The following is an 18,371-nucleotide window of genomic DNA, read 5'->3' on the forward strand; positions in this document are numbered from 1 at the left end:
TATGAAAGGAAACAGATGTACTCTGTGTAGCAAGTCTTATGAAAGTAAGGTGGGGCCCTCCCATATATACATCTTCATAAAGAAGGACTAATGTCCCAAAAGTTCAGGCAGCCATGACGATTCACTGGGTGGGGGTGGGGCAGAATCCAAGCTGTATCATCATTAATTTCAGCTTTCGCTCGGTCCTTATGAATGTATTATGCTGCTGCTGCAGCTGTTTGGACGAACACAAGTAAATATCCCTTAGCACCCTTTAACCATCTTTTTATATTTACAGGGTGGTAAAAGAATGGATATTCCACTTCAGTCAATGCTCGTAAGTGAACTGGAACATCTAATTCAGTTTAGTGACTGTGAATATAGAACCAAGAAGTAATTTGTAGTTTTGTGTTAATTAGGAGTTAAAGGTATGAGCTTGTACACAGCGCAGCAGTCCTAAACAAATACATATGAAAGTGAACATGGGGGGGGGGAGCATTCAGAAGGAAAATATATCTGGACATGAAATACAGCTAGAGCGTACCTCACAACCTCAGTAATTTATTTGTTTCCACAAAAGCTGTACCTGGTTCACAACCCAGCTAGAACCTTGCTCCCATTTGCAAAAACTTGAGTAATGGGTCTAATACAGTACTAAGTTGGCAATGTGATAAGAGTTTACCACAATAATTTAACACTCCTAAAAAGCATTTCAGTACCAGTCCTAAAAGAACTGCGTTGGCTCCTGGTACATTTCTGAGCACAATTCAAAGTGTTGCTGCTAACCTTTAAAGCCCTAAATGGCATTCTCCATGCCCCGGCTCCACAAGCCAGCCGGCGGCAGAGCTCGGCATAGAGGCAAGGTGCGGGCCAGCGAGGAGGGGGTGGCACCCCACCTTGCTGGCCCGCCCCTTGCCTCCATGCCAAGCTCCGCCGCTGGAAGGGGGACTATTTTCGGCGCTGCCGGGGCGGAGCTGCAGGGGCAGCCAGCGGGGGGGGGGTTGACACCCCTCCTGGCTGGCCGCCCCTGCGGCTCCACCCCGGCAGTGCCAAAAATAGCCTTTAAAAAAAAGCCCAGGGGGCGGGGCCACCACCCAAAGTGTCACCCCCAGCAGGGGCGCTGCCCGGGCCCCCCCGCCCCCCTTGCTACGCCCCTGCACAAGTTCCCCACATGATAGCCCATGGTAAATTGTAAAACCTGGTGTAAATGGCATATAGTGAGGTGTATGTGCCATATGTAATTGGCAGCAGTTAGCGGGTGAGCCCACCACACTATTAATCGGGGTACGCGGTGGATCCGCTACAGCAGCCCTGTTCAGTGAAGTTTTCAGTGTGTGTGTTGTATTGTATTGTATTGTGCTTTTACTATTTTTTGTTGGGAGCTCCCCAGAGTGGCTGGGGCAACCCAGTCAGATGAGCGGCATATAAATAATAAATTAGTAGTAGTATAGTAGTATAGTAGTATAGATTGCAACACTGATGGGGATGCCTTGGAAATGCTAAATACCTTCTCTTCCTACTGGGTGTCAGCCACCTACAGTACCTCCCAAGTACATGATTAGCTGTAAGAAATAATAATAATAACTTATACCCCAGCCACTCTGGGCAGCTTCCAACAAAACATTAAAATACAATAATCAATCAAACATTAAAAGCTTCCCTAAACAGGACTGCCTTCAGATGTCTTCTAAAAGTCTGGTAGTGCCACCACCAAGAAGGCCCTCTGCCTGGTTCCCTGTAAGAAAATGCATTTAAGTTACATTATTAGCATCCTTAGGGACCTGTTCCAAGGAACATACATCCTGATTGCTCTTGTAAGCTTTCCACTTCAGTTCTTTCATAACCAGGATTTTATCAAGGTACAGTGGAACCTCAGTTGTAAAACGCTTTGGAAGCCAAACAATTTGGAACCCGAACGCCGACAACCCGGAAGTGAATGCTTCCGATTCCGAATGTGCCTTGGAAGTTGAACGACTTCTGAGGCACGTTTCTCCATTTTTTCAATAGATTTTGCAGGCCAGCAATTGTGCCTCAGTTGTTGAACGTTTCAGAAGTCGAACTGTCTTCCAGAACGGATTACGTTCAACAACCAAGTTTCACTGTACACCAAAATGTGACACACCTTGAAATGAATTGTCCCTAAGATATCAGGAGACACTAGGACACCAAAGCAGAGAGCACAAAAATAGGTTTTAAGCTTTTCGCCTTGCTTACATTTAACTTGCAGAATTTCAACTGGTCTGTCTTCAACCGTGCAGAGTTGAAATTGTGCAAGTTAAATTCTCTTTAAAATGTCTCAGATCTTCAGAATGCTAAACTCACATTTTTCTTTCTAGTTCTTCATTTTCTGGGGAAAAGATTAGCAGGTACTTGTTTGTCTTACAGCCTCGCTAGGGCACCTTAGATGTCTGGAATCAGTTCCCATGGCTTTCATATCTACTTGAATATTCATCAGAGTGTGCCTTAACTATTTGAGCAGGTTTTTATAGAACTACAATTTCAAGCAAGCGAAAAACTATCAATGAAACACAGAATCATACATTAACTAAAAATTCTGTAGTACATTATCCAGCACCCCACAAAGAAAGGTTTCCTGGTCATATTATATTGCACTCTGTAGTAAAGGTAAAGGGCCCCCTGACCATTAGGTCCAGTCGCGGACGACTCTGGGGTTGCGGTGCTCATCTCGCTTTACTGGCCGAGGGAGCCGAGGTTTGTCCGCAGACAGTTTTCCCAGGTCATGTGGCCAGCATGACTAAGCCGCTTCTAGAGAAACCAGAGCAGCGCATGGAAATGCCGTTTACCTTCCTGCTGGAGCGGTACCTATTTATCTACTTGCACTTTGACGTGCTTTCGAACTGCTAGGTTGGCAGGAGCAGGGACCAAGCAATGGGAGCTCACCCTGTCGCGGGGATTCGAACCGACTGCATCTCTGCACTCTGTAGTACTTCTACTTACAGCAGAATAAGCAGTGCAGTTGAAATAAGGAACACTTAACTCTGATAAAGAAAAATTTAAAAAAAAATCAAATCAATGCCAGGTTTCAGAACTAGAAATGAGATATTTTAAGTTTTGCATCTCTGGTTTTAAAGGCAAGGAGAAAGCAAGAGGAATCCGATAAATACATAATTCTGACTTCTTGCTGGAAACCAACCAGCTTTCAGCCAAGCTTCCTGAAAGCTATCCAAGAATGCATGAGTCTTCCTCGTCCCCTTCTTTCTCCACCCCTTCCCCTGCACACAGTGGGTAATCCCAAGCCTAGAAACCAATGGAAAACTAATGTGCAGATATTTTTTTTATGTGTTTATCAAAGCAAATGTTCTGACTCAATGTGAATTTTATCCCCTCCCAACTAGTGCACTGAGGCCCCCAGATCTCAAGAGCTTATTCCAACTTGGTTATGAAACTTGATTGCTCCTGAGGGAATCAGTTTGTATGGAAGAAATTTAAAGTCCCAGATTTTTTTTTTTTTAAAGCCATGCCTGTTTTCTGATATGGACTCCCACATGTCATAGTCTGCCTGGATCAATTTGAACATGTTTTACCAGAGTGAGCAGTGGGCATGAATACATTCACTTGATCCTTCAGACTGTGAACTGTGGAGCCACTTCTGTCTGGAATAATCCAACAAGACATTTACAATTGTATTCAGGCACCAAGTGCTCGTGGGATTCCCCCCCAAAAAGTGCAGTACTTTGAGAAACAGCCTACTGAAGGTATCGCTGTCACACTTGTGAAAAATAAGGTTTCATTCTACAGATTAACTAATGTTGTGGCTCAGCCTGTCCATATGGTTTTTAGCTTAGTTGGGGGAAATGGATGCTGCTTTTTCATTCAAGCCACACATGATGGAGGATCCAGACTTCAAGCCAGGTTTTTGTTCACCTGGGACATTTTACAGCAGCTTTATTGGGTCACCTTTCAGAACTTCGTTTGAACTCATCATCCCCAAGAGCGAGTGGCTGATGAGTAATTGGTGAGTAAGCCATATAACCCTAACCCCACACCCATTCTAGTCTGTGTCATTCACAGACCAGACAGGAGAAAATGCAACTTTAGCAAATAGTGAGACTAAAATAAATAGGAGGAATTGTGACCCCCCTTTGACCGCACACCCCAGTATCTCCTTCCACAGGATTTCCCCTTCTTCTGCTCTTCTCTGTGGTTCTCCCTTGCTTTTCCAAAGTCCTGGAACTCCCCTTAGAACACCCACCTCTCTGACTCATTGCAAATCCCTCCTCAAGGTTCTCAAAAGTGTCTCACTTTTCCTTAGGATGTCCCTATTTTCATCGAGAAGGTGGAGGGTACGCCATATATCTCTGGGACAGGTGGGTACCCTAGAAATCCACCTACCCTGGTTCCAGAAGCCTCTGAAATCCATTAAGAGAAAGAGTTTTGATTTGATATCCCACTTTTCACTACCCGAAGGAGTCTCAAGCAGCTACATTCTCCTTTCCCCTCCCCCCCACAACAAAACTCTGTGAGGTGATGGGGCTGAGAGACTTCAGAGAAGTGTGACTAGCCCAAAGTCACCCAGCAGCTGCATGGGACGAGAGGAGACCAAACCCGTTCACACCAGATTACAAGTCTACCCGCTCTTAACCACTACACCACACTGGCTCTAAGGGACAGGGACCTGTAGCAAGTTTTGGTACTCTCAATAAAATGCAGCCAGCAAATTCTGCCAAATATTACGCAAATATAAAATATATCCAAAAGTGAAAACAACCTAGTATAAAAGACAGACATTCCTGGAAAAGCTATGATTAATAAATCAGAATTCCTTATATGGGTGGGGGGAGTCTGGGCACAACAGTTTCAGAAGGCTGGGTTTCCCTGGGGACACTCTATTTAATCAAGCTTTAGGAATGAAGCTTGCTTGCTGCTTTTGGTAGAGTTCACACGAGCCATTTACAGGAAACCCACTTCATCCCCTGCATGCAGAAATGGAAAAACACAATGGAAAAGTTCTGTCAGGGGCTGGTTTGCAGAAGATGACAATGATGAGATCATAGACTTGCTTCCACAGTTTCTCTTATGGAAAAGTGAAATCTCCCTGGAGTTCGGAGCCCATGAGAGGGAGTTGAAAGAGGGAAGAGTTAGACATGTGAATACTGAAGGAAAATAGGCCTGGTATTCATTATATCCTCAGCAAGACTGCAGAGCAATGTAAGAGCTTCCGGAGTGTACAGTCCTCAGACGCGTTTTCCTTAAAAAGTCAACTCTCCGATAGAGCAGGCTTCCCTTGATTCATGGTTTGCTGTCATTGGGCCAGGATTTGAAAACAGTAACTTTCAGGGAGCTTTTGGTCTCCTGAATCAGAACTTTGAAGTCCAGACAATTTGTTTAACTGTTCCCCTGCCATAGGAGATTCCAGCCAAAAAACATTGCTCAGGCTGGTGCAATTTTTTTCAGGTTTCAGAAACTACATCCGCTCTGACAAGTGGCTAATACGAACCAGGAGTGGGCAAAATCGTTCAGGCTGTTGTGTCTGGATATTTAAAAGAAGGAATCTGTTGGTCAAGAGCCCAGCCTTGTCTTGTATAGACTTTGCCTAAAGTGGACCAGGAAGTATAATGTTAGTTTAACCAATCAAATTGATTTATAATGTTAGTAACTATTAAAGAATGCTCAAAAGATGAATTAATTTGCAATGCAAAGAATGTGATATTGTAAAACATTTGAAAAATGCAAGGAACAAAGGGCACAACTGGGGGATTCTTATCATAATAGGGTGGTTGTTTTTAGCATCCACCGAATTGATATTAGAGAGCTACAAAAGAATAACAGCAACAGCAGTCCTTTAAAAGATGTGCATTTTATGCTTTGAGCACAGAAATAGAGATTGGAGTAGACTTGTGGGGAACATCCACTGATCATAGAAGCCAAGGTGCAAGTTTCTGTTGCCATCTAGTGGTAGAAGAGGAATCTTTCTCCATCTAGTGTTACACCCAATCCACCAATCACTTGTGTCATTTTGAGTTTTTAATATTTTACCTTTTTCAGATTAATTTGATCACGAAAGAGTTTGTGTGCCCCATGGAAGGAAGAGGAAAGCCGATAAACAGTGAACAAACTGACACAGCATTGTTCTAGGACTGAAAATGGCCACAACTTTATTGATCACAGGTGTAGCTAGGCTTAAGCTTAGGCCTTCGGTGTGCACCCTCATTAATTTTCCTGCCTGTTGATTGGTGATTTTCAGAGTCATGCCTGGGTTAAGTTGCGAGATGAAATCTCTACGGTAGTTTTTGAATGGTGCCACGGACCCCCTGGGTAGGTTGTACCCAATGTTGATGTACAGGACTCAACCCAATTCCACCCAAAGTTGTGAGAATTGCTATGAGGTAGGCAAACCCCACCCACCGACGGGCCCAGTTTGCAGGCAAATTTCTTCCTGGCCCTGAATATGGCAACCAATTATACCTACATCAAGGTCTTAATAATGCAATATCCACAGCCCATAGTACCTAGTGGGTCGGCAGGTTGATCTGCCACCAACTGTGCAAACATACAATGGCTTAAGTGCACCTTCCATATTAAAACAAAATTTAAAAATTCCTTCCAGGAGCACCTTAGAGACCAACTACCGTAAGTTTGTCATTGGTATGAGCTTTTGTGTGCATGCACACTTCTTTAGATACATTTGGTATCTAAAGAAGTGTGCATGCACACAAAAGCTCATACCAAGAACAAACTTTGTTGGTCTCTAAGGTGCTACTGGAGGCAGTGAAAGATAGGCGTGCCTGGCGTGCTCTGGTCCATGGGGTCACGAAGAGTCGGACACGACTGAACGACTGAACACAACAACAAGGTGCTACTGGAAGAATTTTTAAATTTTATGATATAAAATAAGAGGTAATATTTGGTGTTATGAAGTTATGAAGTTGAATTACTAATGGTTATGAAGTTAAAATGGGATTAGATACAATGTAAGTTGAAGATTATTAATTTAAAATAAGTTTTTAAGAATTATGTTAAGCTTAGATTGTTAAATGATTTTTTCAGAGATGATAAATTACTAAAGCAAGAATGGAACTGGAACCGGAGGAGAGATAGCGGGGGAAGTCACGTGACAATGATTCAACCAAGAAAGTTTTTTTTTCTTTTTTTTTGTAACCAAGAAAAAGAATTGTTGTTATAATGTATTTGTATCAATGTTGGGGTTGGGTTTGGGTTTGTATGTATGTTTTTGTTGTGTGATTCTTTGTTTTGGAAAACTAATAAATTCTTTATAAAAAAAAAAAAGAAAGAAATTTTTAAATTTTGTTTCGACTATGGTAGACCAACATGGCTACCTACCTGTAACTACTTTCATATTAAAGTCAATATTCAAAATAATGCACCTAGGTGGCTCTGTTCTTCTGCTGCAGTTATTTGAATGGCTTCTGGAGCTTGCACTGCATACTCAAATGAGGGCAGCAGGTGTTGAATGCCCTCTTGAAATGTAAATATTTCACACTAGGTACTTTTAACCCATATCTACATATTTTCACCTCACCATGAAGGATGGAAGAACCAGTTACATGCATTAAAAAAAAAAAAACTTTTGAGAAGAGAAACGGCTTCCCACGTGTTCAGGTCTCTTGGTCAAAGCAGAAAGCAACCCAGCAAGATACACACAGCTCTATTCTTTGGAGCAAATAATAAATAGCCACCCTGTTGACACACAGGCAGTTGGATCACTCTCCAGCCCTGCAGAGGGTCCTGATGGATATCCCTAATATGGCTCCACAGCCCAGACTAAATAGCTTCCTGCTGATAGATGTAGCATTCCCCTTATGTTATGCCCCACAACGGGCAAGGTCACAAATAATTATATGCGCTAGGAAACATCAACAAGCCTCCGGCATCTGAAAGGACAACGAGACAGAAATTCCACATACTTATGTCCAGGTGGCTAAATTCCTCATCAAAGAGGCGTTGGATCCAGAGCCTTTAAAGCATGCAATGACCATACTGTTCCTAAAGCAACATAGTCTTAACCAAGGAGGTGTAATAACTAGTAAGTCAGATCAAAAGAAATCTCTTCCTTGGCGAGGTGTTTGAGTGGGCGGTTGCTCAGCTCCTGACTCTCTGTGGACAACACTGATTTACTAGATCCGCTTCAGGTGGACTTGGAGGCCTAGGTTTTGGAACGGAAACTGATTTTTGTGTCCTGTGGATGACCTCTGCTGAGACACAGACAGGAGGGAGTGTGACACTCAGTTTTCTTCAATCCTTTTGGCAACACTAACCATGGAAATCCTTCTGAACAGACTGTCCAGGGTTGGACAGAAGACACGGCAGTGACTCGTTTCTTGGGTGCTTCAGTTTTTCCACAAGTTTCTGGATATCACTTGTGCCCCAGCCGTTTCCTCCCCCTGCCACTGCTGTACGTCTCCAGGAAAGTACACACTTTCATGCACACGGAAAGCTCATACCACAGAACAAACTTAGTTGGTCTCTAAGGTGCTAGTGGAAGGAATTTTGTATTTTGTTTGTTTTGATTTCCAAGGATAATGGGTGCTAAGGTTACAAGGCAGCTGTGACCATGAAGTTAGTTGTTAGGAAGCAGTTTGCTATTGCCCTAAGTTCTCTGCTACTTTGCCTACAGATACGAGATTGAGCAGGACATCAGCATTCACCTTAACCCCCTCTTAATTTTGGGGGTGCTTCCCAGTCTCTGAATTTTTCTCCTCTCTTTCTGGAATTTATGCCCCATTCTGCATCTTTTGTTTTGACTTGTGGAGAGAGAGCCTCCCTCAGTTGGCATTGGTGCTAAATTGTGATTGTGAGTACTCAAGTTGCATAAACTGTAACTGTTCAATTGCCTGCAAACAAGAAACTGGACAGAGGAGGCATTACAACAAAGTGTTTTTTCTCCAGGAGCCACAAATTGAACTTCCTTCTCCCAATCAGTAATTTCAGTAGAGGGGAGAGGGAGATTTTGTTTAAAAATAATGTCAACCTATAACCTTCCAGAATCATAAATATCAGGAATTCTGAAGGCCTGGATTCAGAGCCTGCTGTGGATCTGAACCTTGAGTTTGCTCTCCATAATTTATTTGTGCTTTCACACAACTATTTAAAAAACAGTCCTTCCAGTTGGGTTAACTTAATGCTGACTTGGCCTGTAAAATGATAATCTATCAATATTAGTGAAACATACTGTGGAATCATGGAATCCATGGTGCAATAGCACCTTTCAGACAACCCACTTTCCATGTGTATTCCCAGCTGGCAGACTGCAAAAGCTGGCCTCACTGTGTGATCTGGTTGCACCCAATGCAGCAGTTTTGAAGCTAAGTAGTTAACCTGATCTGCACTGAGGTGAGAAGCTGTTGGGAGCCCCACAAAAGCTACTCCAAGAGTGGCACAGAAATACAATAAGCAAGTTACCATACAAATGGAGGGGAAAAAAATGTCACGTGACTGCTCTGAAAATCAACCCATACTCTTGGCCATGGGACCATGTACTGCAACACAGTGAGGAGAGATTCTGTCTGTTCATAATAGCTGTGTGAAAGCGACTTAACAGTGAATGGCAATGGAGGTGTGTATCTTAATCTATGATTGCACAAGCCAGAACGCGGCATATACATACCCACAGTCGCAAATGCATTTGCCAGAAGATGGTTGGGAGAGTTGTGAAACCACTGGAGAAGCCATGGCGGCTGCTGTTCCTGTTTCTTCTGAGGTACAACCTGCAATTCTTCCTCATCTCACTGCAGCAGGTCACAAAGGAAGAAAGTAATCTGCACATCTCAGCTAGTCAACTTTCCTAGAGCAGCACAATTCCCTCTTTCCCCAGGCCTGCTCTGCAATGGACAGGGGGACTCATAATATCTTCTTGGGGGGGTCACTTGGAGATCGTTTGTGAAGTCACCAAGGTAGACTTGGATCTTGCAGCAGCAAAACTGCCAAAAGCAGGCCTGAGGCACAGTCCCACCACAAAACAGAGGAGGAATTCATAGCTAAACTTATAGCTAACTCAATTTTAAATCTGGGAACCACTAAACTACTCCAGTTGTGGGCAAATCAGAAAGAGCACGGCCGCTTTAGAGATGGCAAGCTGGGGCTCCCATTTCAATACAGTATTTATAAAAGGGAAATAACAATGTAGTTAATACAGCTGCAAACATTACTTGACAGTACTTTTATCTGAGAACTGCTACCCTTCCATGCAGAGCTTTGAATCATCAGTCCTTTGAAAACCTTAATGTATCAATGCCAAAGGCATAGTAACTCATGAATATTAAATGCCTACTGTTTTCTTGTTTCTGATCCTGTGGCATCGGGGGCATATTTCCTGCAACATTTCAAACTACCTGTGAACGTGGAGTTGAGCAAAAACCACATGCTGCCCACTAATATTGAAACAGATCTGTACACGTTTGATATTAGAACACTCGCTGTAATAAAAATGTTACTGAGACAGGCCACAAGACTTTTTGTATCAGGTAGAATATGTATATCCTGCTTTATAGACCCAGAGGATGGATCTCAGGGGCTTACAAAAGATCCTTAAATATGGTGTACAGGGACAGAAATTAAATGGTGCTCCACACTGAATCAGGATTACCTGGGCAGCATCCTTGGTATCATCCTACAGGTAGCACTCCCAACAAAATATTTTGAGGCAAGGGAGCCATGAATAGTGTGTGAGAGAGAGAGGGGGGGGAGGAGGAGAGAGAGATGGGGAGGGGAGAGAAAGTGTGTTTCTCACTCAAATACTGAAACTGACAACATGCAGTGTAGCTTTACCTTAACATCCTAAACATCCTTTCTAGAGAGTAACCAATAAATCACAATGGGACTTAGTTCTCAAGTAAATATGCATAGAACTACACTGTAAATTTCACAAAGTAATCTGCAAGGACCAGAATTATTTTTGTATTCTAAAATTTCTAAATTGCCTTAGAAAAATGGTTGGAACCTCAATACTGTATGTCTCACATTCATTAATCTGCTTTACAGAGACAAAACATACTTCAAAATAGGGAAGAATCACTAGAGATTTTATTATTAAATTAAGGTACGAAAGTATAGAATCAATACAGGTTTTTCCCCCTAGGAAGTGACAAAGCACACATTAATATAACTGTTTTAACATCACTGGTACAAACACTTAAAATACCTCTTGCCATTTTGTTAGGTATGTTGCAGCCACAAAAACCAAATACCATCTGGTGAGAGCACCAGCTTTTTGCTTTAAAAAAGTAGTAGTGACAATGAACGATCACCACATCCGTAGCTTAAAATCATTGCTCATTACCAGACCAAAACAGCAAGATACGGTTTGGGCTATATTAAAACATTTGTATCATTAGCTTTTGTAACACAATATATATTTCAATAAACACATTTGTTCCAACAGTTGGTGAAAAATAGATGCAAGTGCAAAAAAAAACACTGCCCCTCAATTACTGTATGTTCCATTTTGAGCAAAACCTCAGGACACCATAATGTCCAAGTTCAGTATGTGATAAAAAATATCAGCTTGAACAGAGGAGATAACAGGAATCAATAGCTACTGCATAAGGATCTAGGACAAAAGGAAGGCTTGCAGATGTTTTCAATACAACATCTTAAAATAGATGCTCACACAAGAATCTTTCTCAGTGGAACAATGGATTCGTGCTATGATGAGGAAAGCTCAGTAACAGCCATTGTAGATTTTCGAATCTTGAGGCAAAACCAGCTCAGAAATAGCAGGATTTGATTTCTTCACTTCTAAAAATGCTACGTAAGACAGATTAAGACTATTTTGCTGCTAGGAAGTAATTTGCAGTATGGTTTTTTGATGGTTCTCACAACATTCTGCCATTGTTGATGAATACGTCACCCACATCTACCAGACAGAGAATCTCTAATTGCATAGATGGATATGAGGAGTTTTGGCTGGCACGATACGTAGTGTATTCTCAAGAGAGAAGAACTTGATGAAAAAGGAGTTAACTTTCCACCCTGTTAAAATCCCACTTAAACAGGAACACAGGAGAATGGTCAGTTATGGGAAATAACTGTACCAATTGTACCAAGCTGTCAAAAGAGAAATATATTACATCTGAAGCAGTACAGGAGGTTTCTGTCACTGCACTTTTCATATTCACTGCAGCTGTAAGACTACCACCGGCATCTAATCTAGCACCAAAGCTTATAGCAGACTCCAATCATCACCATCATGGACTTTCCTCCCGAGTCAAGGTGAGTCTCTACTGCATCACGCTATACAACAGGTACATCATCCTGGATTCATCCTGCACTTCTGAGATATACTAGTTTCTCTGAAGGAAGAAGTCACATTACTTCCGGCCAACCCCTTCCAAACCAAAAGTCCATCCAAAGGTGAGCAGCGTTAGGACAGAGAAGAACTGAACTGGACCGCAATCAGATTGACTTCCTCTTTCACTGTACATCTTTCACTCTTTGGATAGGTTGCACTGGCAATTCGAAAGAATTCATCAGCAGCATCAAGGGCAATTAAGACGGTCCTGTAGAGAGAAAAAGCGGATGAACTCCATGCAAACTCAACACTTTATATCTCCAGGTAGAATTTCTATCATAGTAACGTTTTTGGCCCCTGCTGGGCAACTTTAAGACTCTCTTGGGAAGTTTTCCAAACATCACCCAAGGTTGTTCGCAGCTTCTGCATATAATCTTGAACAGACAAAGGGATTGTTTGCAACCCTCCCTCCCATTGTTGTTTTACAAGCTTAATGGGTTGCGCAAAGACCTCCCTTATACTAGACTCTCCTGCACTGAATCCACGCACACACATCGAAAGCAGAAGGTGCTGGTGCCATACTTTCCATGAGCTATTTCAGCAACGTGCGCCCTATAGATTTATTCAGCCTTTCAACTAAGCCATTGGACCAATGACAATAAGCTGGGCTTGTCTTATGTTCAATTTAGTAATTTCAAAATATGCTGCATTAACCGGGAGATGAAAGCTCCACCTAAGTCACTGGCAATAGTTTGTGGTAAGCCCCAGCAAAAGAAAACACTTAATAAAGCTCTTGCCACAAAGGGGCACTAATTTGTGATAATGGAATCGTTTACAAAACAAGGACAATAATCAATAACAGTTAAGTTATACTTCTTGCCAAATTTTGTGGCTTGTGGCATTTGGCCCATAATATCTATTCCAATTTTAGTGAATGGTTCCCAGTAATCTCACTGGGCTGTAACAGGAAACGCTTATGATCTCAGTCATGTCCCACTCATTGGTATACATCACAAGACCTGACATATAACATCTCAAAAAAACAGGCCAATAAAATTCTCCAGTAACCTTTCCCAATGTATGCTTAAACCCCAAGTGTCCTGAAAAGGCAGATTCGTGAGCCAGATGTAAAACAGTCTTTCTGTATGTCTGGGGTACTACCAACTGTCTCTCTCGGCTCACACTCTGGGGCAGATTTCTTTGGAAGGAAGTGTCTATAAAGCAACCAGATGAAACTAACTCTTGACTCAGTGTCAGAGACAACTATCAATATGCCACTTCTGGCGCAAAAGTTGCTATATTTCTATATTAAAAGCAACTACAGTGATGTAAATCTTGGGCTGAATAGGTCATTCCTCTTCTCGGACCAGTCATGAGCAGGACTGTATGGAGCTAGACAGGCACTACTAGGTCATAATCCAATGTACTTTCCAAATCGTACTGAGCAGTTCCATGAAAGAGTGTGAAAAAGCAATCACAGGAGAGAGAGAAGTCAAGACTTACCACCACAAAGAGGTATCTCTCTGAAAGCTCCCAGCTTGTTGGGAAAATAGCTGTCTCCTCAGACAGCTTCAAGAGGATCTCTCGGGCTTTGCTCATGTTCTGAGAGTCACTGACAATGCTTCGTTTGGTCACTGATAACAGGGTATCTGCTTCCTTCAGAAAACTAGGGCAGGATTTTAAGTCCCATTTTAGCAAATGCAGGTTACTGCAAAATATATTTGCAAAGGATCAAAAGGTAGCCTTCATCTTGCAGACACATGGGAAACCCAGTGGTAAAATGAAAAGGGGGCACCGTATTAAATAATGGTGGGGGGAGGTTGAAATATCTCACTATCACACACAATTGAGTGCACATATCTTTGTTTTTCTTTGTGTATATATTAGATATCCCTCCCTCACATATACATACTGTTTGTATGTTAACTATAAGAAATAGCCTGAACTTAACTGGCTTACCCAAATCTTCCAAAATGCATTTCCATCTGTTTCTCACTTCCCCTTCGCATTTGCCGTAGGGTATAGATGTCATAGTTCAGTTTTTGCCATTCCTGCAAAGGAAGAAGATCAGCAAACTTTACTCCTGAATGCCTTAATTCAGCTGTCTCTGATCTCCAAAGGTCTTCACATTCACAGGTACATTTGCCTTTTAAACACAATTTTATTCTATATGCCTCTAAGACAGTTTTTTTCCCATTACTGTACTCTAATTATGCTCACTGAGGGGGCGTGTCAGGGAGTTTATTTGAACTCATCAACCAAATATTTTTCTTCAGAACAATTGCTTATAGGTGGATATTTTTGATGGGGAGTGGTTTAAATCAAAGCAATTTAAAAAAATCACAGAAAGGACCAGCTTAAACAATTAGTGATATTGTAGTTATCTGGTCCAGAATGCGAATTTGCTTAAGTTTGAAAAGCTGAAATCTGTTTATGAATCAAATACTGCAATGTGTGTGGGGTTGTGTGTGTGTGTGTGTGTGTGTGATTTGTGGTCGCTGCAAAGGGGTGGGGGTGGGGGCAGATAACTAAATGCGGGGGGCAGATAAATACCAGTTCAGCCAATTGATGATGGGCAAAATAGAAGCTTGTGGGGTGTTTTTCTTTTGTTTTTGCAGATACATGGTATATTTCTAAACAGAATTAACACTGGCTTCCAGGCCTACACAAGACCTCCGTGCTATTGTTGTTGTTGTTGAATATTGTTACAGTAGTTATAGACTTCAGATGTGTTTTCGTTGTGCCTTCAGTGTGCAGCAGCATTTGGTCACTGGAAACGAAATGGCTAGTTTGTATTCAGCTGAGCAGCACATACAGGTAAGAGGTATGAAAATAAAAGCCCCTCCTACCCAGAGGGGTACATGACAAACTACCTTCCCCCCCAAAAAAAAAGTGCACCGAAGACTCAAGCTATACAGTGGAAACCCGGGTTACGCATGCGATCCATTCCGGGTCGCCGTGCGTAACGCGGGGCGTGCGTATCCCGAATGCATGAAAAAACCCCGAAAACGTGGAAGTAGCGCGATTTGAGCGCTTCTGCGCATGCATGAAAGTGTGCAGAAGCGTACTGTGCATCCAGGGGTCGTGCGTGCTGTGGAAACACTTCCGGGTTGCAGGCGTTCTTAACTCAAATGTGCACAACCCGGGGTATAACTGTACAGCTGCAAATAAAATGTTTTAAGTGTGGTTTAAGTTGCAATATACAATGTGACACTAGATGGCAATAGTGAGCTTTACAAAAAATTCAATGTACTGTTTTTTAAAAACACTTTTCAAAAAGCATTTTCAGAATGGTTTTTATATGTGTGTAGATTCAACCAAAGAAGCTTCCCTGACAGCAATGACTACAGTTTTGTACTGGGCCAATTTTTCCTAAGTGGATTAGTCCATGGATTGGGAAAATCTGGATTAAATGTGTAGGAATTTGGGGCTGCCATTTTGTTGAGGATGATGTGTACACATTGAAAAACCTTGCTCCAATAACTAAGAGCAAATGCACAGCAAACGGACATGTGGAGAAGCCCTTATTTGTCTGGATATGTTCCAACTACTGATTCGCGGGAGAATGTTACCTGAAATTGGGCATTTGCCTGTGCTTGCAACAATGTGTGTTGACATATTTATGAATGGAGCTTGAAACGGTGCCAGGCTGCAAAGATCCGCCTGGCGCCCACCCCCCAGGTTGCCCTGTCCCTGGCGTGCAGGAGGGTGGAGCCGGCCGGCAACCTCAGCGTCTCACTGGCTCGGTCGCCCCCAAACTTGCGGCGCAGAGCCACCCGCAGCAGAAGAGCCTGCCACAGTGCTCCAACCAATGAGCGAGCTCTTCCCTGGACTCAACTCTCGGGCGCCAGACTCTCGGCCTGGCATCCCTGAGAGCCTGGCGCCTGGGTGCCCCACACCCCTAGTGCCTATGGGTAAGACGGCCCTGAGCTTGAATGTTCTATGAGTGTCCTGTATCAGTTTATGAATGACCTATTCATTAAAAGCAGTAAACTTGTGAATTGGAGTGTTGTCTTTGTAGACTCTGTAGGTGGTGCTGTGGTGCTGTTTAGGCACCTGTACTGTCACCGTACAGTACAAGAAGAAGACTGATTGCCGAAGAATTGATGCTTTTGAATTATGGTGCTGGAGGAGACTCTTGAGAGTCCCATGGGCTGCAAAAAGATCAAACTTATCCATCCTTAAAGAAATCAGTCCTGAGTGCTCACTGGAAGGGCAGATCCTGAAGTTGAGGCTCCAGTACTTTGGCCACCTCATGAGAAGAGAAGACTCCCTGGAAAAGACCCTGATGTTGGGAAAGATGGAGGGCACAAGGAGAAGGGGACAACAGAGGATGAGATGGTTGGACAGTGTTCTCGAAGCAACTGGCATGAGTTTGGCCAAACTGCGGGAGGCAGTGGAGGATAGGGGTGCCTGGTGTGCTCTGGTCCATGGGGTCACGAAGAGTCGGACACGACTGAACAACAGCAACAACTGTCACCGTGTAAAAAGGTAAAGGGCTCATGGACAGTTAAGTCCAGTCAAAGGCAACTATGGGGTGCGGCACTCATCTCACTTTCAGGCAGAGGGAGCTGGCGTTTGTCCACAGCTAGCTTTCCGGGTCACGTGGCCGAAGCATGACTAAACCACTTCTGGCACAATGGAACACAGTGGCGGAAACCAGAGCACACAAAAACACTGTTTACCTTCCTGCCACAGCAGTACCTATTATCTACTTGCACATGTGTGCTTTCAAAATGCTAGGTTGGCAGGAGCTGGGACAGAGTAATGGGAGCTCACCTTGTCACAGGGATTCGAACCTCCGACCTTCCAATCAGCAAGCCCAAGAGGCTCAGTGGTTAGACCACAGCACCACCCGCATCCCTTGTCACCATGTAAGATCAGATACATACAGTATATCATATTGATACAGAAACAAAGCTTCACATTACAGTCTCAAGTAGAAACACACTTTGGAAATAACTACCGGTAACACAGAAACTACTATAACACAGATAGACTGTAAACAACGAAATGATATATTTGGATATAGGCATTTTCTTATAACAGATGTCAAATGGGAGATTGCAAAGGAAAAAAAAGCTCAACTAACACACATGACTAACAGCAAATTGACAGTACGGTAAACTCCTGTGTGGAGCAGTCCTTTGTTTCAGTGTTTCCCAAGTTCTGATCACTGGATTGTACTGCTTATTTTTAGTATTTTTTTTTAGTTTTGAGTATTTGATTAAAAAAATTATTATTTTGCTGGCTAAAGGGTTTTAGGGGTTTATTTTATTTTATTTTATTTATTCAATGTGTATGCCACCCTTCATCTGAAGACTTCATTGGGGTTCACAGCATAAAAATACAGAATAATACCACAAAGTACATAACTAAACAAGAACAAAACCCAAACAAACCAATAACCCTGTTTCCACAAACACATTTAAAAGGACATAGACTGTTAATTAGCCAAAGTCCTTGTTGATAAAGAATGTTTTTGCCTGGCGCCTCAAAGTGTATAATGAAGGCACCAGATGAACCTCCCTGGGGAGAACATTCTACAAACAGGGAACCACTACAGAAAAGGCCCGTTCTCATGTTGCCACCCTCCTGATCTGTCGTGGAGGAGGCACACAAAGAAGGCCTCAGAGGATGACCGCAGGATCTGGGTCGGTTCATACTGAGATAGATGGTCCTTGGGGTACTGTGGTCCTGAGCTGTTTAAAACATCAACTCAGTTAACATTGCTCTTATAATTGGATATATGGGCTATTTGTCCTGACAAGGGGTTCAGGAGAGGCAACACATTAAACATTTACTTGATGCTTAGAGTCTGTGATCCTGTGGGCTGCACCAGTGTTTTATTCATACATTAGGCACACAAAGCGTACGACGAGTTCAGGGCTCCTTGATTCCATGATAGGAAGGATGAATTCAAGGTCTCAACCAGCTGTTGTGGGCCTTGCCTTTTTCTTCTGTTTGTGGCATTGTGCTGGAAGTGGGAAGCTGTTAGTGATGCCACAGAATGGAAGTCACTGACTGAGTACAAAAGTGGTAGTAGAGACACTTACGCAAGCAGGTTAGTCTGCTGAGTCCTTATCACCCAATCAAGGCTGGTTTGCAAAACCGACCTTTGACCAAGATTTAAACATTCCACACTGCCTTAAAAAATGCGCCACAGAAAATAACTATTTGCAGA

The 18,371-nt window shown here is 42.8% G+C and overlaps 1 protein-coding gene across 1 annotated transcript in view; it reads right to left on the reverse strand.

Moving 5' to 3' along the window:
• Positions 1 to 11,913: 11,913 nt before the first annotated feature.
• Positions 11,914 to 18,371, reverse strand: part of MREG (melanoregulin) — a 43,049-nt gene continuing 36,591 nt past the window's right edge. The window contains 5 exon segments of the mRNA XM_033171146.1: positions 11,914 to 12,448; positions 12,450 to 12,455; positions 13,691 to 13,853; positions 14,134 to 14,186; positions 14,188 to 14,238. Of these exon segments, the coding sequence (XP_033027037.1) occupies positions 12,320 to 12,448; positions 12,450 to 12,455; positions 13,691 to 13,853; positions 14,134 to 14,186; positions 14,188 to 14,238 (402 nt within the window). The 3' untranslated portion in view covers positions 11,914 to 12,319.

Source organism: Lacerta agilis, chromosome 1, assembly GCF_009819535.1.
Source record: "Lacerta agilis isolate rLacAgi1 chromosome 1, rLacAgi1.pri, whole genome shotgun sequence".
Lineage (NCBI taxonomy): Eukaryota > Metazoa > Chordata > Lepidosauria > Squamata > Lacertidae > Lacerta > Lacerta agilis.